Source organism: Astyanax mexicanus, chromosome 4 (assembly GCF_023375975.1).
Source record: "Astyanax mexicanus isolate ESR-SI-001 chromosome 4, AstMex3_surface, whole genome shotgun sequence".
NCBI lineage: Eukaryota > Metazoa > Chordata > Actinopteri > Characiformes > Acestrorhamphidae > Astyanax > Astyanax mexicanus.
This window is the reverse complement of record NC_064411.1, coordinates 41071073-41098005: the sequence shown is the minus strand read 5'-3', so window position 1 is coordinate 41098005 and position 26933 is coordinate 41071073. Positions and strand designations below refer to the sequence as shown.

General features: G+C 38.7%; 1 protein-coding gene across 2 annotated transcripts; it reads right to left on the bottom strand.

Annotated features, from left to right (window-relative positions):
• Positions 1-482: 482 nt before the first annotated feature.
• Positions 483-17495, bottom strand: igsf10 (immunoglobulin superfamily, member 10). 2 transcript variants are annotated; one of them, XM_022678812.2, is made up of 7 exons: positions 17270-17495; positions 16309-16557; positions 14016-14145; positions 11052-11442; positions 5556-9761; positions 4184-5081; positions 483-3047 (listed from the first exon to the last, which is right to left on the bottom strand). In XM_022678812.2, exons 2-7 carry the CDS (start codon positions 16497-16499, stop codon positions 1133-1135), a joined length of 7731 nt encoding a protein of 2576 aa, XP_022534533.2. In that variant the 5' UTR covers positions 16500-16557; positions 17270-17495; the 3' UTR covers positions 483-1132. The 2 variants fall into 2 exon arrangements, with proteins under 2 accessions (XP_022534533.2, XP_049334772.1); XM_049478815.1 differs by having other exon boundaries at positions 16309-16549.
• Between the last annotated feature and the right edge of the window lie 9438 nt (positions 17496-26933).

The window sequence follows — 26933 nt, the reverse complement described above, 5'->3', positions numbered from 1 at the left end:
TTGTCATTTAAAAGGTGTCATTAAATCGTTATGCAATTCTTTTATAATACCATTTACAAATAGCCTTAAATATTGTTGATTGCAATTATTTCAGGGACCAAGCACGTTACAACAAGGCAAGCTTCCCAATCAATTGCCTAGGGCCCCAAGTTGGCTTGGGAGCTCCAGACAACGAGGGGTTAAGAATTGAATGCAACAACAAACTGTGTGAGCGCCCCCTTAAATTTTGTGATGGTAAATAAAGGAAAGTACAACACTGTTATCAGAATCGCCTTCAAGTGGACCCCTCCCACTAGTTACTGAAGGTGGCCAATCAGCCAGGTTGGTTATTCCTGCAGCCGGCAAAATATGAATTTAAATTTAAATTGAAATATTGAATTTACATTGAATTTTGAAATTACCTGATGTGTTTTGGGAATGCTGTATGGTTTGTTGTCCAAAAAAATTATAAATAATGTTAAAAATGGAAAAAAAACATTTTATTGAGTTTAGTTTTGAAACACACATAAAACTAGAAAACCTGTCGCTTTCCACTAATAAAGTGTTTGGGTAGAAAAATATGAAAGGAAAATGTGATATTTATTTGCCTGATTAATCACAAGACATGTGCTTGATTGTTTTTTTGGAGACATATTACACAAATGAGCCTAAACCATATACTATGATTAGAATAAGAAATGTGATATTTTCATTCAAAATATATTAATTCCATGTTAAAAAGAACAGACGATATAAATGAAGTCAGTAAAAAGAAATATAAACAATTCTCTCCAAATACACTGTATGATCTGTTGTGGAAGATGTGTAACCAACACTGCTTTGAACAAAAACCATCAAAGCAATGCATCAAAGCAATCTTACATACACTCTATTTTACAATAACTGCTCCATCTGCATTCGCTTCTGAGACTAGCAGCTTAGCTCTGCACCAATGTTCACATCCAGATTTTAGCACCTTGAACTTATCACAAGCAGTGTAATCCATGTAATGTCTGTCATGCACCATCATCATATTATTGTTCATCATCATATATTGGACAGTAACTTGCATCCACAGAGCTAGATGTTGTCAGATGTCAAAAAAAAGGGCATCATACATGCAAGATCATTTGGAAATATTAGTCCTGTCACCCTACATGACCCTCATATATGTGGTTCTGGTGTCTGTGCCAAGAAAATTAGTTGCTAAGCACTTGTAGACACCAGAATCTGAAACTGTGGGCTTCTGGATTATAAGCGTTCCCTGTGGATGGAGAAGTTCGCTACCCCTAGGACGTCCCTGTCCAGCTGTGGAAAGAACTGACCGATCAGGCAGCTCCCAGGAAATGTCAGGTTTTGGTATTCCAGTAGCGATGCAATTGAGCTGTACTGCCGTACCTGCCATTGCCTTCACAGCAGGTGGAGGTCCGTTAGTGATGCGAGGTGGGTACGCAATGATGAGAACAGGTATGGTGAGCATGGCCTCACCTACATTGTTCCTTGCTCTGCACACATAGTTCCCACGGTCATGTAACTTAGCTTGATGTATGAGCAGTGTTCCATTGTCCATCAGCTGGTACCGACCAGAAGATTGAGGACGGCTCAAGACATGGCCGCCTGGAATGGACCAAATGATGTTGGGTCGAGGGCTGCCATCAGCAAGACAGTGAAGATAAAGAGGTTCCCCAGCCATACTGCGGATAATCCCTCTTGGCCGTGTTAGAATGTAAGGCTTTTGTCCAATATCTAAGACAATCAATTTCTCAATGTAGCCAACTTTGTTCTTGGCGGCACAGCGATACCTTCCTGAATCCTCTTTGCTTGGGTTGTAGATGACAAGGGTGCCTTCCTTGCCAATGTGATAGCGGGAATCCCTGTTAGACCCTTCAAGGAACTGAGTACCATTGGGTAAGGTCCAGAAGATATCTGGCGGGGGTTGTCCATCAGCGGAACAGTTGAGTATTGTTGTTTTCCCCAGTCGAGTCACCAGCCTCTCGTTGAAAGGGTTTTTGAAGATCGGTCTCATCAGCTGACTGGTTACTTCCAGCTGTACCACCATCACAGCTTCCCCGCCATCATTCCGTGCCATGCAGATGAACTCTGCTGTGTCTGTAGGTCGAACGTTACGTATCTCTAGGGTGCCGTTGTAGTGGACGTTGATCCTGCTCCCATAGTACGGAGCTGGGAGAAAGATGTTGTCTGGCATTATCCACGTAATCTTTGGAATTGGATCCCCTTCTGCCTTGCAGTCGATTAGCTTCCTAGAGTACTTTGCTGCTGTGTCTTTGACCACAGTCCTGTTCTGGTAATAGCCATTGATCACTGGTGGATTGCCATCAATGTCCAACTTGTATACCTTGCTCTCATCACCTGCAGCATTGCGGGCCATGCAGACGTACTCTCCAGCATCCGTTAACTTGATATCACGGATATCCAGAGATCCATTGACGTGCATCAAATATCGTTCGTTTGATGCTGCAATCATGTCACTGGACGGTAGCATCCACAAAATCTTTGGTTTGGGTTCTCCAACGGCTTCACAGTCAAAGCGGATGTTCCCTCCTGGCCTAACCTTGGCATAGGTAAGCCTTGGAGTGCGAATCCGAGGTGCAGCTGTTACAACAGTGATGTGAACATGCATTTCATCTTTGCCCAGGGTGTTCTCTGCATAGCATGTGTAGTCACCCTCTTCCTCCATCCCTACTCTATTCAGGAACAGCGTTCCATTACCAAACAAGACGTAACGTTTGGATCGTCCTCCCCTGTTGTCGTCTGCTTGGAGGGCACTGTTCACTAAGGTACCATCTGGTAAACCCCACGAAATATCTGGAATGGGGGCACCAGAGGCTTTGCAGTCTACCTTTAGGTCCTTGCCGTAAGGTACCTGCTTCTTGCCAACAATCTTGGGTTCGATTTTAGCTGCTGTCATAGACACAGAGACCTTCATTAGCTGCAGATCATCTCCAACCTTGCTGCGAGCAACACAGAGGTAGTCCCCAGCATCCTTCTCGCTGACTGAGTCGATGATGAGTGTGCCATTCTTTAGCACCTGGATGCGGCTGCCCATTCTGGAACAAAAAAAAAGAGACAGTTAGAGTTTTGGTGCAAAAACAATTTGCGACAGAAGTCGCCAACACACAAATTCCAGCAGATCTAATGTTGTCATGCTGCAGCAAGGAGACGCAGAGGTGGATGCAAATGTGAGGTATTTATTAAATAAAAATAATAAAACAAAACAAAACAGAACATATGAGCTAGAACTTAATGAAACAGAACACAATGAAACGCAACCTTTACAAAAAATGTACAAGAACCGACTCTGGAAACTAAGACAAAGGGACTATATATACACACGGAAGAGGACACACCTGGGGACAGGTAACGAGGGGACAGAGTTACAAATGAGCACACATAAAAACACATATGTAAACAAACAGGAGGGCAGGAAAAAACACAGAAACAGACATGAGAGACACAGAACAGGACGAGAACGTGAAAAATGATAGCTTTGGATGATCTTTAGGTTTATCTTTTTGGTAAAATCTCATCACTTACTTACTCATCTCATTACTTATGACCAGTATTAAATTACAGTTACTTTATTGTTGTCCACCACTACTTGTACAATATGAGTTTTTCAACAGTTCTGTAGACCTAATGTAATATGTGCATCCAAAGAAATAGTGAAGAAAAGGCCTGTTTAGAGGTTGTGTTTCTGTGTTCATCTGTTCTATTTTAGTAAATGTCCAACAGCTCCTCTGTTTTTATGCTTCCCTTCAGCTTTTGCCAAGTGTGCACAACAGTTAATTAATTAAATATTGGCGAGGCTGGAGCAACTTTTGCTTTATGGACATTTTGTAGCAAGATGTGGCTTGTTGTGAGACATTAATAAAAAGGAAAATGTATAGAAAGAGAAAAATAAGAAGTCTTGACTTGCATATATTAGATAATAGGCATCTGTGACTGATCACAGGTTTAAATTTTCCAGACAAACAAACATCTAAACCAGCCAGTAATAACATTAAAACTACTCTCACACTGAAAATATTTCTAGACTCACTGTTCATTTTATTAGGTTAACTGAGCATATAGGAGCATTTTGTTGTTCAATAATTATAGTCTGTAGTATTTCTGTTTCTCTTTTATCCTCCGTCACAGGATAGCACCTCATGACTTATACAGGTATGGTTATCTAGATACTCACCTGTGGTACTGATCCACAAGGGCTTTGGAAGGAAGCCTCCAGATAATTCTGGGTTTAGGGTTTCCAGTTGCAGTGCAGTTGAGTTGAAGTTGAGCACCATACATAAGCTCTGTTCTTCGGTCTGAAATCTCAGTTATTTGAGGAGCGCTGTCTGTTTTTTCCACAGACAGAGTGACCACCCGCCTCTCCGATCCTGTGGAACTTGTAGCAATGCATTCGTATTTCCCACTATCAGAGATATCCAAGTTTTTCAAGTGAAGAGTACCATTTGCAAAGGCAGACGTTCTATAGTCAGAGTAAAACTGTCTTACAATGGTCCCGTCAAACAAAACCCAATGTACGATGGGCTGCGGGTCTCCGTGTGCTGTACAGGGAATCCAGACGCTCTGTCCAGCCTCAGCTCTCATCAGCTGTCTTTTTTCTTCCGAGATGCCAGGAGGTGCTGCCACCACATGCAGTCGCACAGTGGCAGTGTCTATACCAGCTGGATTACTAGCCATGCACTTATAGTGACCTCTGTCAAAAGTAGACACCTGTTGGATAATCAGAGTACCCCCTGGTGTAACTTTTACTCTGCTATGCTCATTGTTTTGACCCCTGAGTTGAGTTTGGTTTGCTAGGATCCATGACACCACAGGCACTGGCCTGCCCTCTGTCTTGCAGTTTATCTCAACGGTTTTCCCAGAGTGCACCTTGATCTCTCTCACTTTTGGCTCGAGTATCCGTGAGGGATAAGCCAGAACAGACAGCGTGACCACGAGTTTGTCCGAGCCGTAATCATTCTCAGCCAGGCAAAGATACTGTCCTCGGTCTTTGACGTTGGCATTTCCGATCAGTAATGTTCCATTTTTGAATACTTGGAATTTACCCATTTTGCCTTTGAGGGTTAAGCTACTGCCTAAAATTAAACAGAGACAAAAAAATAGAAATCAGAAACCAGAAATCAGATTTTGTGGTGTAATGGGAAACTCACACAGCATCTACATGAAGGTGAATATGATTACTGAAAGTAATATACACCTATTAACTATAGTAAACTATATCAGCTTCACTGCCTTAATGATTTCTTAGTTTTTTGCAGGTTTTTCAAATATTTCAGATCATCAGACTAATTTAAATATTATATACAAAATGCAGTTTTTAAATGAAGGTTGTCATAATTTAGGAGAGAAAAAATGGCCCAATGTAAAAAGTGTTTTTCACACAGGGCCACGTAGGTTTGAAGGGCCATGTAGGCTTTCTCTCTTAATAAAGAAAACCTTCATTTTAAACGGCATTTTGTGTTTTCTTGCAATGGACAGCAATAATGCATTAATATTTCTGCATTTATTTGAACAATTTATCAAAGTGAAACAGGCTATGTGGTGTATACCTGTACTTGAAGAGACTCTTTTCCAGCTGATGGCAGGTTCAGGGTTGCCTGTTGTCTCGCAAGGCAGGAAAGCGTCAGAATTGGAATCGACTGTAAAACTGGCTGCATTTCCTCCAACAATTCTTGGCTTGCGGGACATGTCGTTTGTAGTCGACTGAAAGCCAATGGTATTCGATGATGTAGTGTCATAGCCTGTAGTGTGATCGTAAGTCTCTGTGAGTCCATTGGCAATGTCACTGTTGTAGGGAACTGAACTACCCTTGTAGCCTTCTTCTGCTGAGAGAACGGTTACTGTGTCGAACGTTATTGTTTTCTCAGAACTTGTCCTCTCCTTAGATCTGTCCTTGTCCTTTACAGATGAAGCTGTGGGCTTGGGTTGTCCCAGTCTGTCCCCACGTTTATGATCTGGTACTTTTTTACTAGTGCCTGGTCGTACTCTTCTAATCACGGGTCTCTGGGTTTGAAACCTTCTGCGTTGTCCTCTTGTGTTACTGTGGACTAATTGGGACTGTGGAGTGGTGTATGGCCTTGGAGTGTATGTAGTTCTATAAGTTGTTGGATAACTTGTTGTAGGTTCAATGGTTGATGTAGTATAGGTTTTTGGGGAAATGGTGGTTTTGGCTTGTTTTTTCTTGTCTTCAATTTCAGAATGTTTACTACCAGATGTTTTGGATTTCTCTAACTCTCGATTAGGTGTATGCAAGGGCTTTTGTACTCTTAACTCTGGCTGTGGGGCTGTGGAGGTGGTTCCCAGTGTAGTAAATTTGGTAGTTGGAGCTTGCTTTGTTGTTTTCTTCATTGGCCTTCTTCCTCTGAAACGTCGTCTATGGAAACCTGGCTTTCGATTTCTCCAAGGTCTGCCAACAAAACCTCCAGACTCTCCTGGGCTATAACCAGAGGAACTTGACTCAAAGGTATCTTCTTTGGATGTAGTTCGAATTGTTGGTGGGGCTGGCAGAATTGGAGTAATCTGGGATTCTGTAGCTGTGGACAACCTGGATCCAGATGTAGGTGTAGCTGCAGGCCTTTGTGGTGCAGCTGTGGTGTGGAAACTCTTAGATGGACTGGTGGTTGTAAATGAAGTTAGCACTGTGTATGATGTCTGTGATTCTGTAAATGATGAAGATCCTGAGAAGTCATCAGAGGATGTCTCGGAGGTGTCTTGATTCTTTTGTAGCACAGAAGGAGAGGCAGTCATTGGTGAGACTATCGATCCTGCAGTAGGTAGAGTAGTTATGACCCTTGACGGTGTTGGTGTTGTGGTCGTTGCTAGAGCTGATGTTGTGCTCTGTGTTGTAGTGGGTGGTTTAACTGGTTTTCTAAGCCTGTTAAGGATTTCCCTCTGACTTCCTTTGCCTCCAAATAATTTGTGCCATGGTATCTTTCCTCGTATGACTTTAGAAGACTTGGTGGTTGTGGTTGTAGCTGCAATAGTGGTTGACATTTTCTTCAAAGGATCTTGAGTTGGCTTTTGCTCAGTAGAATATTCACTGGCAGCATTTGATTTTGATTGTTTCTTTGTTTCTTTGATGGAATTTGACTTTGTAAAAATCTTTGCGGAAGTTACAAGTGGTGTGCTTAGTGTTGTAGTGAAGGTAGTGAGTGGTTTTTCTGTCTTTTTCAAAGTAGAGATTGGCACTGCACTGCTAGTTGGAGTGACAACTGTTTGTTCTATTGCTGTCTTGGATTTTACAGTTGACAGATCTCCACATTGTCTACAGTCTGTAGTCAACTCAACTCTGTACGGAACAGTGACATTACCCTCATGCTTCACAGATGGCATTTTAAATTTATCCAACAATGACTGTATGTCTGTGATTTTGTTTGGCCGGATAATCCTGCGTCTGCTTGGGAAGTTCCGTCTCCTTCCTGGTCGCTTTTTATTGGGAGGAATGATGTGTATCTGCTGGTGGGAGATGATGGTGGATCCAGGTGGAAGGCGAGGAGACTTGATTTTTTGAGTAGTATGAAATGTGATCTCGTCTTGCTCTCTTTCTGTTGTGGTGACCGCTGTGAAAGTGGTCTGGCTTGCAGGATCTGTGGAAGTGTGTACTGCAGGGTTTGTTCCAGGACGTGGAATTATCTCAGTTACGGTCTCTGAGGTATCCCCAGAAAACTGAAGCTCTGTTTCATCCATGTTCTCAGTGACTGTAAATTTTAAAGTAACTGGTTGTAGAGGCTGGATTGTACTCTTTTCAAAGCTATCAAATTTGATATCGCTAGTCGTCACTGAATAATCCATTAGGGGTGTTGTCTCATCCCTTTGGAATGCATGGTTTCTAAGGGTAACACTGGCTTGCATTGGGGTGGCATCTGTGTAGGAGTATGAACCTGTTGTCATTGTATTCATACGGTTTTCTACTGTTGTCAAAGTAAAAGTGCTTGGGTCGCTACTTATGACTTCATCTATAGTAGTAGCAGCACTGTTCTCACTGTTCTTGTTGTCTAGTGGGTCTCTAGTGGTGACAACATTCACATAATGATTTTCTGGAAGTTCTGGAACTATTGTTGTGACTTGACTAGGCGTGAATTGGTCACCTTCAATAATTTCATTGCCTGAACCTGCCTCACTGTCAACAGAGAGCCCTTTATCAGCTTCGGATTTCTCTATTACTGGTTTATTTTTTTGAGATCTCTTAATAAAATCTGCCATCTGCTCAGGGTCGACCTGCCTAGATCCTTTGTCAAAAATCCTTCTAGACCATCCAGGGCGTCTGCTGCCACCTTGCCTATTAGTTGGTCCCCTACGTAGAGAGGGTCTGAGCCTAGGATATGGACGGTCTGAGGTGAGTGTTCTTGATTCCTGGCGTACCCTGGTAAGATCTTCACTTTGAAGATTGAGTCTATCTTCTTCTGTGTTTGGCTGCATGTCATCACCAGACCCTTCTATATCTGCTGTTACTGCTACCTGTTTAGAGCCATTATTTGAAACTGTTACAAGTGAGACAAGCAAATCTACCCCAAGATCATTAGCAGTTAAACATCTGTAAAATCCCTGGTCCCGTTCGGTCAGTCCATATATTCCCAAAGTGCCATTTTGGTAGAGCTTTTTGTTTCCATAAGACTTTACCATGACAGTGTGGTCTGGCAGGATCCATTGAACAGAGGCTTGTGGGCTACTTGTTTCTTCACAGTCAAGACGTAAGCTCTCACCCACTGAACGTGACAGCTTTACTCCATTGACCTCCTCCTCCTCAACATCTGGAGACAACACGGTGACCCTAAAGGAAAGTACATCTGCATCCAGATAGTTTGTTGCGATACAACGGTAGACGCCAGCATCAGAGTTGTCTGCCGACCTTAAGGTAAGCTTCCCATCATTTGAAATCACAATCCTCCGGTCCTCGCTAGTATACGGTGCCCGAACCTTACTTCCATCTGGTAATATCCACTCTATGGAGGGTTTGGGATGACCACTGGTTTGACAATTCAGTTCAGCCACCCCTCCAGAAAGTACCGAAGACTCTGTCCTGGTCTGGTTATCCCTTTTGATCATAGTCCAGCTGTACTGATCTCTTTGTACTTTATTGCTTTCAATGTTCATTTCAACATTGGATGAATATTTGATATGGAGGGTTGAATATGTGGTTGTGGTGCGGTCCAGCTGCAAGCTAATAACATCTTGCATCAACCATCCAGGATTCGCCTTAATCTCTGCTTCAATCCCTGTAAAGATTTCATCACTACTTGACCTGGCTTGCTTGTACTTGTAGATCATCGCAGGGGGCATGGTGAGGAGAAGCCCCCTCTCAAGTACCATTGGAGTGTCACTGTAAGTTGCCAAAACGCTCCAGAGCCGACGGATATGCTCGTAGTCGATGTTACAAACGAGCGACGTGGTCACAGAAGCAGAGAGTGTTGTAACATCTTCACCCCTCACTCCTTGGGTGACGTTCAAGTTTTCCAGTCCTCCAGGTCTCTGTACAACACATGCAATGGTAGCATCGTTGTGAAACTGGTCTGTAATGTTCATTTCAATCATCCCGATTGGCGCAATGAAGTCCTTGGGAAAAACTGGAGTGTAGCTGCTCTCATCCATCGTGATGTTCTTCTGTTTCAAATGGGGGTAAATCCATGGCTTAGAACAAGAGTATGCAACACTCGCCAGATGAAAGATATGTTTGCCTCTGGAGGAAACTGGCGATTCGCAGATGGGGCAGAGCTGCTCTCCAGCAAATTTTTTGTCTCGCTTGCATTTGAGGACACCTGTAAGTAGAGAATGCAGTTGATTATTGATGCAGTTGATGATTTTGATTGACTTATCATTTTTACAACAAAAAAAATCTTTTTTTAATCTAATTTTAACCCTAGTTTTTGCTCACTATATCTTATAAAAGAACGTTTTGAACTTAAAGCAACCTGATTGTACCTTCTCTACCATTCAGCAGAGGTATGTTAGGCTAATAAAATCCACTATTGATATATAGTGTCTATACACATAATACTTTTAGATCCAAAAATATTTGGACCAGTGACAAAATCTATATAGTTTGGGCCCTGCATGCTTACTCCATTACTTTTGAGCCCCTGAAATGAGGAGGCTTGGCAGAAAAATGATTGTAACTTTGTTTTGTTATTTGTTAATTGGATTGAACCAGTAAACTTAATTTTAATCGTACTTGCTTCATTTGAAATCCACATAACTGTATAGTGTCTTTCAGTAGTATGCCTTTTCAATTCTTAACCCTTAAGTACTCCACACATATGGATTAATTTGGTGGAATTTCCAATGGAAAAAAACATATAATTTTCATCAAAATATATTTAACAGGTTTGATAAATAGAATGATTACATCTAGACCTATATAACACTTTGTACAACACCGAATATACTATAGTATAAATGCAAAATTTAAGAACACCTGATCCTCTAGAGTTGCTTGTGAAATCAAGGGTAGTAAACAGGAAGTTTGCTTCTATTTTACCAATTGTACCAATTACCAATTACCAATGACTTGTTGAATATAGCAAATTGCTGTTTCTACTGAATGGATAGTAAATTGAATTGAAACTGCTTTACTACAAGTTTGTCTAACACTTTGGAAACTATAGATAAAATACTAATAGGTCTGTAATTTTTGGGCAGGCAGAGAATAGTGGTTCTCTGGACTGATGGTGCTCCATTCAATACATTTAGGATGAGGACTTGAGGAGTTGGAGATGGGGTAGCATGGTAATCCTCCAACTTCCTGCTTCACTAATGCTCTAATTGCTGAATGTCCACTCTGGACAGTAGCAACAGTTATTCCAACAAAAGCAGGAGACACTATTTTTATTCCTTTTTTTTAAAGAAACAATAAACATGAAGGTGCCCCAATACTTTACACTTTTCACTGTTTCTGATTTTTTCCCCTACTAAAGTGTTTGGATTCACACTGAAACTGAATCTGTTCAGAATCCTCAGCAACATTACCATTTATGACATCCAACATTCACCAAACAAACACTTAGAACTAAGCTTACAGGTCCAAAAAAATAAAACAAGCTCTCAAGTACCTGGATTCTTCTTCATCCATGCTGCGAACCAGTCCATCTTACAGTCACATGACCATGGGTTTCCATTGAGGAAGAGATTCTCTAGCTGGTAGCAGCCAGAGAACACAGTAGCGGGCAGAGAGGTCAAGGCATTGTCAGACAGATAAATAGTCTTGATTGGTGAGTATTTGAAAATCTGGCTGTGTCTCAGGGTTACAAAGGTGTCTGGATGAAGTTGTTGGAGCAGGTTGCCCTCAAGGTGCACCAGCTGTAGAGATGTTAGTCTGTAGAAGGCCTCTGGATGGATGAATTCAATGTGATTGTGGTCCATGTGGAGACGCAGTAAATTATCCAGGCCTTGAAATGTCTCCTTTTGCAGCTCCTTCACTCGATTGTAACTCATTTTTAGCACCTAAAGAGGCACATAAATAACCAAATCAATAGTTTCTACAACCACATGTTGGTTGAATGGTTACAACATAAATTAATATTACACACATGGGTCAATCCAAACTTTTTGGTCAACATTTCAACATTTTGAATGATAAGAGTGGAAGATGTCTCAAGCTTCTCAAAATATGTAGTATTTTTCTAAAAGAAAAAAAGTGGATTTGGAAGCTCTGGACAAGTAGATAGATGGACCTTGTCCAAAACTTTATTGTGGAGCATTGCTGTGAGGATTTGATTGCATTTATCGACAATAGTGTTAGTAAAATTAGGATGTGACACTGTAAACCCAAATAAGTTAAGTCTACTCAAATAATTTGAGGCAATTCTTTGCCTCAAAATTATTAAGTTTTCAAAACTTATTTTTTTTAAGTAATTTTTATTACTGTATGGAGTTGAACAAACATTCATCTTTAAGTTCAACAGACAAAGCATAAGTACTTGACATTCAAAATGTGGTGTACCTTAAACTTAACCTTTTAAGTAAAAGTACCTATTGCACAACCGGTCTATCTTACTTGTTTAAGTTTATTGCAATTATTTCATTTAGTTGTTTTTGATCATGCATATGCCAAAGATTTTAAAACTAGCGGCATGAAATAAAAAAATCAAAAAAAAAAAAAAATCAAAATAAACAATGACAAAAAACAAGCTTAAATTAGTAGCCTTTTCTTATTAAATCATTAATTCGCATAAATTAGCTATAGAGTGAACAATATTGAGAGCACAGCCAACACAGAGTTACTGCAGCTCAGAAAATGATGCTTGTTCTTACAGCCTACAACACAGAGACCAAGCAGTTAATCATAGTATATAATCTACAAGTTAACCTAAGGTAGCACGAGGGAAATCACAACACACTGACGGCGAGTGTCAGAAACTGGGGGACACACCCAGTATGCAGATAGCTTGCGCCAGAAGCCAATGGAAAAGAAGCTACCAATGGCAACAGACTAAACTAAGTTATATATGTGCCCACAAATGTCCAGCTGACTCAAAATAGTTGAATAATGTTTAGAAATATCCAATTTTATGTAAAACAGACTTATTTAATTTGGGTTCAAACAAGTTAGGGGTTTACAGTGTAGATGATCGTTTTGAATGAAACCCCATCATTCCAGAGCACACAGCTCCACTGCTCAACACTCAGTGCTGGGGAGCTTTATACCTCTCTAACCCACACCTGATATTAGGCATGATGCTAATTTACGTTCAGGTGCAACTTATATTATCTTAAGTAGCTTAATGCATTTATTAGAAGGGATGTCTACAAATGTTCAGACATAGAGTGTATTCATAGCTGTGGTTTCAGTGGGTTTCATTATGCTGTCCCTTTAGGATCTCATGCATCACTGTATGTTTTTACAGCTGTTTCAGTGTTTAGTTATCGGAGTGTGCACCTCAAGGCTCACACTTAATGTATAGACATGTATTAAACATGTGGTGATTGTTTTCTTAATGCAAATACATGTTTTTAATTCTGGTGTCTCCCCTATGCTGTGTTTTCCTATTTTCCAATTTGCACTATAGGATTTGAAATGGATATTAAATGTTAGGAGACTTCTGAATCACTTATTTAATAGAAAAGGAGCTATTCCATGTTCTTTAATAAAACTTGGATCAGGATAAAAAATGCCCACCGTTTTGTGGTTTATACATAAATTAATATTTATCAATATTATCTAATTCCCCTATAAAAATTATACACAGTACCAGTAAATTTATAATTAAAAAATGTCCTGCATTGTTAATTAATACTAAATTCCTTCAAACTAGGAAGAAGAAAATATGGAATTATGTTAAGTGTTAAACAAAGCAGAATATATTCATAGTTTAGATTAATCAAAGTAGCACCTTTGCCTAGATGACAATTTTGTATTTTCTCACTCAGTTTTATGAGGTAGAGTCACCTGAAATGTTCAGCTTTCAGTTAACAGCTGTGTTGAACTTTTCAAGAGTTAATTACTTGAATTCCTTGCCCTTCTAAAGTGTTTGGGAGCATCAGTTGTAAAGTTATATAGAGGTAGAGTTGGTATACAGTGAATGACCCTATTTAAGTAATATTCTAATCCATATTATGGCAATAAACACTCAACTAAGTAAAGAAAAATAATTTAAGAAATGAAGGTCAGTCAATCTGAAAGTATCCTCAATTACAGTCCAAAAAAGAACATCAAAAACGTAATGATGAAACTGGCTCTCATCAGGACCACCCCATTAATAGAAAAATAAATAAATAGCAATGAAGCATTGAATGAGAAGGTGTGTCCAAACTTTGACTGGTACTGTATTTCCTCTTTAAAATCAATAAATCTAACTCACTTGCAAGTCCAAAATCATTTCTTGTTTCTTAAACTGAAGATTTGAAGATTTGTCTGTTGTCTACTAGACCACATCTGCTGGACTGAACAGCTGTTGCACAGATATTCTCGCATCACACCATCATGACCTCAGTGTATCCAGGCTGTTTGATTATATAATTCATTAGCTTGCAGGGTGTAAAATGCAGGAAATGTAACAACATGCCACATTCCTTACCTGAAGGGATTTAAGACTGGAGAACGCCCTGTTTTCAATAGTCTGGATCATGTTGCTGTGCAGCATCAATAACTCCAGGTTTGCCAGTCCAAGCAGTTCATTTTCTCTTATTGCTGTTAGACTGTTATACCTAAAACACAACAAATAACAGAGATTATTTTTATTATTTTATTAGTATTGGAAGACCCTACTTAAGTACTGGTAGACCCTTAAGCAATGGGAAATCCCACTGGAATATTTGAAGGCCCAACTTAACCCTTGTGTGGTGTTCATATTTTTGTTACTCGTTTACTTTGTTAATTGTATTTAATTCAGCAAAATTAAGCAATTTTACATTCAAATGCTTTACACATGCTTGCTTCACCTAAATTGCAAGCAATATAAACAGCTTCCATGGTTAATATTTGCCCTTTACCTTTCTTATGTTACATTTCTTTCAAAAAGTGCTACTCTTTTTTTTATTAGTTTTTAATAAAATGTAAAAGAAAATGAATTAAACTCAAGATATGAGTAGAAAATTTGTTTAGTTTCAAATTTACAAATGAAGCAATGTTTATTAACCCCTGGCCAAACAGAATGTATGTAATATAAATGTGTGTGTGGGGGGGGGTGTACAGTGTGTGTTTATCGAAAATGTGTTTTAATATATGTTTTTCACAAAAACTGAGCCAATGCCAATGAGTTTGAGTTGGAAAAAATATTTTTTTAGTATCATTTGATGAAAAATTAAAACGGGTCCCACCGACCCGAACACCACACAAGGGTTAAGAACTTGTAGACTCTATTTGAATGTTGGTATATTTTATTTGAGTACTGGTAGACCCTACTTGATTGAGTAGTAAAGCAAATAATGTTTTCATTACAATATTTTTTAGACTTGAAAAATATTAGAACGGGTGAGTAAAGCGCTTCCGTTTATTTACAGTAAGCTTAGAATTCTAGTATTTTGTCTAAGGGTGAGTTTTTAGTGAAGTTTCTCCTGCTCTAAGGCTCGGTGCAGCAGCATTAGCATTCAGCCGCTAACCACAGTGTTAGCGGGATGTACATGCCGCCTGAAAGCGCTAGACTTAAGAACCTTGAGGGCTCCGGTAAACTCGCCTCTGAACGGCAAAAGAACTGCAGTTAGCTGCGGTTAGCACCTAATGCTAATGCTGCTGCACCTAGCCATAGAGCTGGAGAAACTTCACTGAAAACTGAAAACCCATTGACTGGTAGAATTCATACCTAAGGCACACCGGATTATAAAGCGCACTGTCGATTTTTTGGAAAATTTAAGGATTTTAAGTACACCTTATAGTCCGAAAAATACAGTACACCTGATATTTTTATTCACAAACAGAAATAACTGAATGTACAGCATGCATACCTACACACCTCCATGTACAGTATTGTGGACATGCCAGAGACCATGTTTATTTACAATCAAAATAGTTACTTGCATTAAGTGCAAGTTCAAGTTCCAGAAAATATTTCACAGAACAGGAGATTAGTTGTGCGATTATCCACTTGCATAAGCAACATAAATGTAAATGAAAGGTAGGTGAAAATGGGGATGTTGAAAAATTGGTAAAAAAGGACTTGTATGTTTTAGATGTCTTTCAGACAGGAGGAAAGCGAAATCTTCTCTTGCTGCAGGTGATTTGTATATCAAACAAGGTTTTGGGTGTTTCCATAAAAATAAGCTGAGCATCTCAGAGTCCTGACCTCAACATCATTTAATGTGTTTGCTTATTTCTGAGAAGAATGTAAGCTATAGGCTATAAGAGTAAAGGAACTCTAAATAAACTATTGAACATGTATTATTATTTATTTATTTGATGAGAGACATCAGCTTTCTGACATTTTTTTACACAGTAGTTTTAAGGGTTCTGTTTTCTTTATAAATTTATTTTTTTTGTTGAACTCCAGTGTTGGAAACATCTAGCTTATTTAGATAATACTTAGATACTAATAAATCAACTTAAAACAGACATAGCTAAAGTTGTGAAAAGTTGGGATATTTTCGTATTTAAAAGTAATGAAATCTTGGCACCATAAATTTTACTCTCCCCTAAATGTTAAATTATTTAAGTTAAATAATATAAAGGATTGGTTCACTTATTTGCAAATGGACCAAACATTATTTCAAAAGGATGTCTAGAAATAGATCGAATAGTTCGAATATCATGAAAAGAAATATGAAACCACTGAAAACATTATGAGAAATATGAAATATAAATGTGAATGCAAGAGTATAGAAGGACAGTTTTTAAGCTGTAAGTGTTGGAGAGAGTGCTGGTTGCGCGCGCCTCACCCCAGGTTTATCCTCTGCACCTCCGGTTGGATCTCGCGGGGCATGGCGCTCAGGTACCGAAAGGTGCAGTGGACCTCCGTGGGCACGTAGCACGCGCACGATGCGGGACACGCGCCGCTTTCCCGCGCCTCAGCCAGAAGCAGGAAGAGGAGCGCGAGGAGGGACGACGACTCTCCGCGGGGCGCGCGCATGGTGCAGAGGCGCGGGAACTGCTGCACGGATCCTCACGTTGCCATTGACCCTGCAAAACTGCTTCGAATCAACCTCCAGCCTTTAAAACTGAGCTGATTTATAAAGTCCTGGAACATGCAGTTTTATATGCAAAGATAAAAAAGTCACTGAGATATCAAAATAGCTCTATTAAAAACATGTAAATAAAAAAAACAGCCTGTAATAGTTTTAAATTAAATAAAGTCTATATATGGCAAAGACTTAAGTGCCTTATGATAAAAATAAATTAAAATTACAACAAAAAATACATAACATTGAAAAAAGCCAAATATATCACACGAGAAAAAACGTAATGAATAAATCTAACAGCAGGAAAATACATAATCTGACCATTAATCAAACTATAAATCCGATAAACAGTACAAAAATGCAAACAAGCAATAAAACTACACAGAAAAATACTTAATATGAGAGCTGAAAAAAAGGCAAAAAGAAAACCAACAAAATATTTAAAGCTGATTAGATGGTATATTGAAACAAAATAAAAATATAAAAAAAAATACTGTGCAGTAAAACTGAATTTGCGATCAGAAAAAGCTCAAAACGAAATTATAAAAAAGCTAAAGAGCTGAAAGCACAACAAAATAATAATAAGTGAATTTGAGAGCTAGATAAGGTAAATAGAAAGCGTCAAAAAGAGAAAAATGCAACACTGCAAACAAAAAACTCAGTCTGAGAACAAAAATTAAGTCAAAACTAATTTATAAATTTGAGAAATTATAGAACTTACCAAAGGCACTGACGGTGGTCCAGCTGAAGATGGGAAACCCCTTATTAAAATCCTATCAAAATCTACTCATCCACCATACTGAAAACAGGTAAAACCAGAGAAAAAACAAGCATTAATCCGACCCGTTAAGCATCGCATCCGGCAGATTCACCCGCAAAACAATCCCATATGATCATTTCCAAGCCTGCATCAGGAGAGATCCAGCTTGCCAGGTAGAAACATTAGAGTGTGGACTTCCCATCCTCTGCCTGCTTAGTCAAGACAGTCCTGTTTCCCACCCGAATTCATCATCCTCCGCCTCCTGCGCTGTGATTGGTTAGTCCTTCACATTGACAAGCAGTCAAATCTCTGAGCTTTGATGCTGAGCTATTTTACGTTACACCCATTGCTGACACAGATGTGAAAATGCACATCTCTCCAGTCCATGTTACGTACTGCCAATAGAATATAGAAACATGATCTGAAGAAGATAAACATGAAGCTATGGGCACCATGCCTCTAATGCCATTGAAGTCTGGCTTTTGAGTTGTGGAGACCTAATATATGACTAAGTATCTGACAATAATGAAAATATCTTCAGTTAAGAACATAGCAGTTCATTTAATAACAAAACAGCTACTTTTAGTTACTTTTAGGTAGCAGAAATGTGCTTCAATAATATTGATGTTTTTAGCACATAGCATCCTCTTTAGTAAAAGCAAGTTTTTGATCTTATTATAACATCCAGTATGTTTGTCCTTGGGCTCTGTTCCGTTATCAGATCAGAACAGTAGAGCTACTAAAGTACTAAAACTTGAGCTTGGTTTATTTTAATAATGCATTCACTCGTCTGTATGAGTTTAGGATGGAACCTTGAACTGGACCATTTAACGACTCTCTCTCTCTGTGCCTCTCTCTCTCTCTCTCTCTCTCTCTCTCTTTCTCTTTCTTTCTCTCTCTCTCTGGCTTGCCAGTTACAACATCAGTAACTGATTTGGATCAGTGAGTGACAGAAACTTCTCACAATAACTCTTAACATAAGCCAGAGATGGAATAATATATTCAGTAGTAGCAGGAGAACAGGAGGTGGGTGAAGTAGCAGAAACCCATTCTTATTTAAAAGTATTGCTACATTAATAAAATATTAATTAAAAACAGATAGAAAATGTTTTGATAGTTTTTGCATTTTTTGATCATTTTCTGAAATCCACACAAAATATACATACACTTCTGATAAGTTTTAGAACTCCACTATTTTTAGTTGTCCAGTAGCAGTGCTGTATGGCCCAGACAATTTATTTTTGTTTTCTCATCTTAGACTGATCAATGTCTTTATTAATCTACTTCACCTGTCTGACCTCTAATTATACTGTGCACTGCTGAAACTGAGACTTATTGAGCTGAGCTGAAGGCACTGTTGTCAGGTCAGCCTGTCCTCCTCCTCCTGTATCAGTTTTCTCCAATCCAGTTTCCAAAAGTCTAATTTCTCTAAAAATAGACTTTTATACTTTTAATATTTACAGAATTATCTGTCTTTCTGTGTTTTTCTCTAGTTCTTATGATGCAACTGTGAATGTGTTGTGTGTAAGTGTATAAATGCTGCAATGAAGAGTGCAGTAACACAATCTGTAAATTGCCATTTTTAAAAATCCATTTCCTAAGCTCAGTTTATTTACATTGCTAATTACAGCTGTAAGCTGGTAACCAATTCAATGTTTGCTAAATCAACTCTTATTATGAACAATCATAAGATTTTACAAGCTTTGTTTAAATACTAATTTTGTTTCAGTTTTCAGTTCGTTTGTTTTGCTTAAAAACCCTGGCAGTTTACTGCAAAATTTTAGAAACTGGATTTTGAACAATTTCTGGTTATTGTCTGGACCTGAGGAGCTTAAATGTCAAAAATAAAAGGAAAAAAATGGGTGTGTTCTAAAACTTGAACCAATAAGCTAGCCCGTTTTGCCAGTATATTTGCTGATGTAAAGTTAAGTTGGTGTGGCCTAATGGATCACCCCAATATCAGCCAATAAGCAACCATGTTAAATTATTTGGGTTCAATTCCTTGTCTGGGTGACTATGCTGCACTACAGCAATAAGAGTCATTTAGCAATACTTACATTACATCTGCTAGATGCCAAAAGCGTAAAAGAGTTATAGATAAGCACAATCAAGGAAATTAAGTTTTAATAAAATACTTTATAGAAACTATTATCTATGTATTTCCAAATATGTTTTATATTTTAAATATGCATAGACGGAATGGAAACTTTTTTTTTTTCATTTTAAATAAACAGTACCCATCAGGAACAAGATGTAAATAATAAATTAAACATAGTTTACTTTCCTTACAATTATACATAACCAAAACCTTCAGGAAATCAAATTTACTTGAAATTTCTGAATAACTGAATCAATGCAGCTATTTACTGCCATTTTTGGACACATGGTAGTTTGAAGCTGTAGTTTCCATTCTTTTAAATGAAACTCAAGATGCTTCAGAAACAAGGCGGTCTCTTTAAAACGAGCAAAAGAATAACAGCAGTAAAGATTGATTACTACCTGCCAGGGACTCCAGATGTAGGGTACATTCATGGAACTGGCGGGGCGTGAAGGGCACTGTGTGTGGCTTGTTTTGGACCACCACCAGGGGGTTAAAGTGATGACAGGTAGAGCTGAGTTAGAATAGCTCTTGCTGTGTTGTTGTTGTTCCTGGTCCAGCGTGCCTACATTTACCCAAAAACTGCTTTCACTAGATGTTTCTAATGGCCACCAACCAGACTGGAAGCTGCTGGAACAGAAGCTCAAGTTACCTTTAACTTCCAGAAATTCTTCAAGACCTTGACTTTAAAACTTCTGCATGTGCTGATTTAGAAGCTTTATTTTAGTAAATGTTTTCCAAGTGCTAAGCATCTGCCATACAGTGTTACTTACTCTATTAGTAGTGTTCAGATGGCAGGAGTTTAAAAAAGCTGGTGGGGAGTGGAGAATTAAAATGACCGTGCCAGCTTCTTTAATAGCTATATTGTCGCTGTCCAATGAAAAACGAGTATCTCCATTTTTGCCGATGTTTAGTTTACTACATAAATTTACTACATAATTTGAACACACAAACTGTTCCTTCCACTGTGCCAAACGTTTTAATGAATGAACCAATAAAAACTCTTCAAAATGATCTGAAATAAACTCTTTTACATTGACTTCTATTGAAAGTTCAGAAGTTTTTTTTTTCTCTCTCCTGTAAAGTTGTTGTTTTGAAGATACTTGTTTTTCATTGGACAGCAACAATATGCATGTTTCATTCTTCTAAAATTCATTTTAAATATTAATAATAATAGTTGACAGTTGGTATTAAATAACAGCATCGAAACGGGTAAAAGGGGGAGTTTTTGCAGAATCTGAGGTAAAAATATTTTATTTTTGCTTGCAAAGGTATTCATACCCCTTGAACTTTTTTCAGATTTTTCCACCTTACAACCACAAATTTATTATTATTTTTTTTGTTGTTTTAGGATTTTTAGGGATGGACCAAGACAAAGTAGCATATAATTGTGAAGTGCAATGAAAATGATAAATGGAAAATTAGTATCAAATAAAAATGCAAACGCATTCAGTCCCCCTTACTGTGAAATCTTTAAATAAAATCCAATGCAATCAGTTGATGCCACATAATCAGTTAATAGAGTTCAGATGTGTGGAAATTTTGTATCAGAATAAATACACCTGAAGAACACTACTGAATAGCATCAAAAGATTCACTAAAAAGGTCATAGATAACATTTTGAACAGGTTTAAAGCAGGGTTAGGTTATAAAACTATATCCCAAGCTTTGAGCATCCAAAAGAGCACTGTACTGTATCTATCATCAAAAAATGGGAAAAGAATTCTACAACTACAAACCTACCAAGACATGGCCGTTCACCCAAGCTGACAGATCGAACAAGGAGAACACTGGTCAGAGAAGCAGCCAAGAGGCCCATGGTCACTCTGGAGGAGCTGCAGAAATCCACATATCCACATAATAAATGCCGTTTGTAGGGGACACAGCAAACATGTGGAAGAAATTTTAACTTTTTGGTCTAAATGCAAAGTGCTATGTGTGGCGGAAAAGTAACAATACTCATCACTGTGGACACACCATGCCCACTGTGAAACATGGTAGTGGTAGTATCATGCTATGTGGATGCTTTTCTTCAGCAGGGACAGGAAAGCTGGTCAGAGTTGATGGGAAGATGGATGAAGATAAATACAGGGCAAACCTGGAAGGAAACCAATTGGAGGCTGCAAAAGACTTGAGACCTTCCAGCAAGACAATGACAGCCAGAGCTACAGTGGAATGGTTTAGATCAAAGAATATTTATGTTTTAGATTGGTCCTGACTTAAATCCTGTCAAATATCTGAGGAAAGACATAAAATTGCTATTTACAGATGCTCTCCATCCAACCTGGCTGAGCTTGAGCTGTTTTGCAAAGAAGAATGGGCTTCAATCTGCTTTCCAGTTTTATTTTTTTTTTTTTGAGTATTTTCTGAACACTGGATACTGATTATAAGCAGTAGAACTGATCTTTAAACTTCTGGTAAAAACAAACCTTGTCTCTTGTATGCTGTGCTTTGGATAAACAAAGCAGAAAGGTATTTCAATCCACTCTGAGGTAAAGCTTCAGTCCTGCCAGTCAGTGTGGATAGCTAAAATTGCTAACCACAACTGAACCGGGATTATTGAGGAAATACCAGCGTCTCTCTTACTAAAACACATTCAGACTCACATCTAAGCTGTGCTGAGACTAAAACTGGAGTGAGAGAGACAGAGAGAGAGAGAGACTGAAAGTGTGAGAGAGAGAGAGAGAGAGAGAGAGAGTGAGAGAAAGAAAGAGTATTCTTGCTCAGAGCTATGTGTCATGAAGGTGAGAAGCCTGTGTAGATATGACAGTGTTTGCTGAGGTGAAGAGGCAGTCTTCCTCATCACTAGAGCAAATTTACCCATCTGTCTATCTTTCTGTCTCTTGGATCTCTTGTATTCACTGAACAGTGAAGGAAATACAGTTTATGCAAATCATTTAGCTCATCACACAGTTCTATTTGAATGAACTAGAGGTTGCACAACTAGTACTTTTTCCTAGCTGACTTGTTAGTCAAAAAAGTAGTCACCTCTTTACTTCTATTGCAAATTCTGAAGCAAAAAGAAAAAATCAGTGAGGTTATTTTTTTTTTGTTTGTGCCATTTAATAATTAATGTGTGAAATTGTATTTAAAATAAGAAAGTACACAGTCAGTGCTTTGTAGCCTAAAACGTTTGAGAAACAAAAAAGAGAAATACATTTACATAATTATTTCAGCTAATAATTTTTGGATGGTAGAATATTTCCGGAATGTCATAGTTATTGATCTTAGAATATTCATTCTGTCAAAGCTTTTTTTTTTTATGTTTTTGAGAAAATTAGAGCATTTTTATTTAACATTTTTAATGTTCTGGTAATGTCACTGCAACATCACTTAAGCCACTGTAATGTGTTAGCATTCATTTAGCTGGACACATTATATGAGAAATGTTCTAATAATGTTGTGATGCAAACCGTTATTATACATTACACATTTTCAAAACGTCCTTGAAATATTATTTTTGTTGAAATACTAACTATTACAGAACTGTAATGCACGGGTGATAGTAGGACTGTGTCTCTTGGCACAAAAAGATGAATTGCTACAATGTTTGTACTATACTATGCTACCTCTAGTAGACACCACAGGGTAGTTTCACAGTTTTACTTGAAACAAAAGAGTACTGCCTACCTGCATGTACTGTATGTTGTGCCCATAGAAATGCATACAAATGTCACATGAATGTTTGTAGATAATTGTAAGTATTCCACTGATTTTGCTGACATATTTAATTATCTACAGGACACTGCAGTCTTTTTTGTAACATACACTGGAATCAGTTAGCACAATCAAGCTCAATAATGGACTCAAGTCATTCTCTTGGTGCCCCAATGGTTGAAAAAAACATCACTAAAGTTTTCTCTAGAGTAGCAAAAGGAGACAAAGTGCCATATTGGCTGCTCAACTTGTGGGAGAAAAGTGATCAAGTAGCCGTTAGTTTGCCTCTTCTTGAAGTCAATTATGATGACATCACTTGATAGATCATGTGCTCAAATATAAATGCACTTCTGCCCTTTTAGTTGAAAAGGGTGTAGCTAATGAAACCACCCCTTTACCCTACGGAATCCACCAATTACCAAGGCTACCTGTTCAATCCTCTTGGTGATACCAGCAATGCTGATAGACCATTCTGGTCATGCCAGTCAACTAGCTTGGTGATGGTGTTCATGCTACTTGTCCAGTCTGTTGACAGTGACCAAATTGGCCTAGTGTTTAAGGTTGGTTCTGTTGACCATGCCATTCAAAAATCTTGGGGATGCTGGTTTTGTCTACTCTGATCAGATTGTTTTGCATGTAGATCAGTCAAAAAAAAACACAAAGTCAACTGATCAATAAATAAGCTGTTCAAACTGCTTAATCAGTTTGAATCTTCAGTTAGAAAGGCTTTTGTATCTGTAGAGATTACACAATTTAAAATGCAATGTCTCATTCAAAGACAGGTTTATTACAGTGATGTTTCTAATTCCTGGTAAAGTAATCAACCTTGACATCCTCGTTTTTGGACAAGCTCGTCTTCAGATTTATTAAGCTGTCTTGAAAGTGTACTTGCCTCAGAAATAGATTCTGCCTGAGTTGTCTTTTGGGTCTGGGCAGACAGAAAGGTGCAGAAAACAGAACGAGGGGTGTGACTTCTTATTTAAAGCATTTTGAGGTTTTGAGAAAAAGGAAACCTTGCAGGTAACACTCAACATGGGTCCTTGACATACTTTCCTTGGCATAAAACCTCTTCTGGTTTCCTTTGTGTGTTTTTCCTGACACAATTGTTTCACATGAGGGTCTTTATGGCTGGGATTCTGCCTTGAACAAATAGATATATATATACTGCATTAATTGACCGCAATGGAGATTGATCAGGCATAGCGGGCATGCTTGATTACGCTGCATTTACATCTAAATGGTGCTTGAGATTTATAATAGAGTCATTTGGAAAGATATTAAGGCTTGTGTCATCATCTAGGCACTGTTACACTTCTGTCTATTGTTTCAACCTCTCGTTCAACTTCAGTGTGGGTTCATCACTACCTTTTTAGCTCTGTGCTCTTTACTGAAACCCACGTCTGTCACTCTTCCCTCCCCCCAGGGTCTGGCTGCGGTGTTTCTGTTTTGTCTCCTGGCGTAAGCTGAGAGCCATTGGGGGGAACACTTGGGGGAGTCTGCTGGCCATAGTGTTTACATTACCCTGTCTGCTCGAATGGACCTGAAATCATATTTATGTGCTCCTTCACTTCCATCCCCGGAGAAATCCCTCAGCACACACACATGTGACGCAGCATGAATCGTTCTTTCAGGATTATGTGAACATAACATATGAAGGTATAGTCATAAATGGAATCTGCAGTCCAGAAATACAGCAGAGTTCTACCAGAATGACTCCAGAGACAAGAATGCAAGCAGAAATATTTCAAACTCCATAGGATTTAACAATTACAGTATATATTGAATAAAAAAGTCAAAGTTTTTGGCAAAGGATACCTGTTGTCAGGCCAGATATTGTCACGTCTTGCCCATTGCAGATCAAAAGTCAGGTTCTTTTAAAGGCAGGTGGAAGATAATGATTGGAACATTGGAGTCTTCTGGTAGAACTTTTACTAAAGATCTTATTGCTGTGTCTGAAGTTTAAATACCCTTTAAAGGATCAAAATCATTCAATAAACGTCATTTTTGGGGATAATACCTTTGTTTCAGTACATTAATATTTATTTACTTCATACAATTAATAATAATAGTCAGTCATGTTGGGTTCCACTTCAGTCAGCCAAGAACAAAAAGCTGAGGCTGCAGTGGGCTAAACGTTTGAACCATCCAAAAAAAGTGCTTTTATACAGACAAAGCAGACCATTGTTCCTTTTTTTTTTTTCGATCGGAGACCACCTCTTTTGGTCTGACCTAATTGTGGTCATTTTGGTCATTGTTCCAGAAGGTGATTCACGACACCTTTCAGTGATTTCATTGGTTGAAAAAAAAACATCCCATAAGTTCCATCTAGAGTGGCAAAAAGAGACAAAGTGTGAGGGTAAAGGACCTGTTAGGTTGCCTCTTCTTGCAGTAAATTATGATGACATGTCCTCTAGATCAAGTGCCCATCTATGGATGCCCTTCTGCCCTTCCAGTAGAAAAGGGTGCAGTTATGAAAAAAGTTTGCTCACCTCTACCCTACCAAGTTTTTGAGTCCACTGCTAATTAACCAAGGCCAACTGGTCAACCATCTTGGTGATACCTGTAATGCTGGTTGACCATTGTGGTCATGCCAGTCAACTAGCTTGGTAAAAGTTTGAAATCAGACAAACGGTAAGTTTGTTTGCCTCTACCCTACCAAGTTTTTGAGTCCACCACAAACTAACCAGGGCCAACTGATCATCCATCTTGGTGATACCCGTCATGATGGTTAACCACTGTGGTCATGCCAGTCAACTAGCTTGGTAAAAGTTTGAAACTGTTCAGTTTATTTGAACAGAGATCACCTCTATTGGTCAGATCTAATTGTGGTCATTTGTTTGAGAAAGTGAATACTGCATTTTCATTATTATTCATTTGGACAAAACTAAAATGTCTGAAAGCTCTAAATCAAACAGGTCCATGTTACACTTTATCCTGCAAATCATTCTACCCCAGCCATGTAACTGAAAGTCCTTTCTTCACAGTTAAAATTTCTTCTCTAGAAATACCTTCTCTGAGACCACAGACTTCTAAAACACACTTTGGAAACTTTGTCGAGAGTACAAAACACAGACTGGTATGATTCATCTCACCAGCTCTCTTACCCAGGTGTAATGTGATTCTGTGGTGACATTTGACCTGTAGCAATCCACAGCAGTGTGAGACACATGCTTGAGAGACTTGCTGAGAAACCGAGTGAAGCTTTGCCAGAAAGCAGCTTTCTAATGCCTTTAACTGTTAGACCAAGTCAAAAGCACTCTCTGAATACTAGCTTCTGTGTAAAGTAAAACAGGCCTGTTTTGAAAGTAGTACATATTTGCATTCAGGAGCTTCATTCAATCCAGATGGCCCCCTCATTTGCGGTTGTGCCACAGAGTCATGACGTTTGGCCGGTTTCCTGATCAGAGACATGGTGGTTTTACGATTTCGTTCGAACAGTTTGATTTTTGAAAGACTTTTTGGTTTTGGAAAGTGCTGAATACTGAATTTATGTTTGTGTATTTATGAAGAACTCATGCCAAGAACAATGCTTGGGCAGATTCAAAATTCTGCCCAAGAATCTGCCTCAGGATGCAGTTAGAACCCACAAGTTGTAGTGTCAGAAGACGTATTTCAGACCTGAGTCATAAGCTATTGACAAACACTATGCGGACAAAAGTTTTGGGATCGTTCACCCCATTTACACCTGGTAACTTTATGCACATGGTATCTTCATGTTGGTCAACCAGCTTGCCAATGCTCATCATGATGTTCAACTAGCATCACCAGTGTGATGATTTAATTTGTTACGTTTGATCATGCTTGTAGACCCGGAAACCACTAAACTCAAATGAAAACATACCTGAAGCTTCTAACAGCTTGACCTAGTTG

Coding starts and splice junctions, on each gene's coding strand:
- igsf10 (XM_022678812.2), bottom strand. CDS start 16,499: ATGCGCGCGCCCCGCGGAGAGTCGTCGTCCCTCCTCGCGCTCCTCTTC. Junction 11,443..14,015: donor CCAGTCTTAAATCCCTTCAG/GTAAGGAATGTG, acceptor GTGCCTCTTTAG/GTGCTAAAAATGAGTTACAA. Junction 3,048..4,183: donor CTTGTGGATCAGTACCACAG/GTGAGTATCTAG, acceptor TTTTTGTTCCAG/AATGGGCAGCCGCATCCAGG.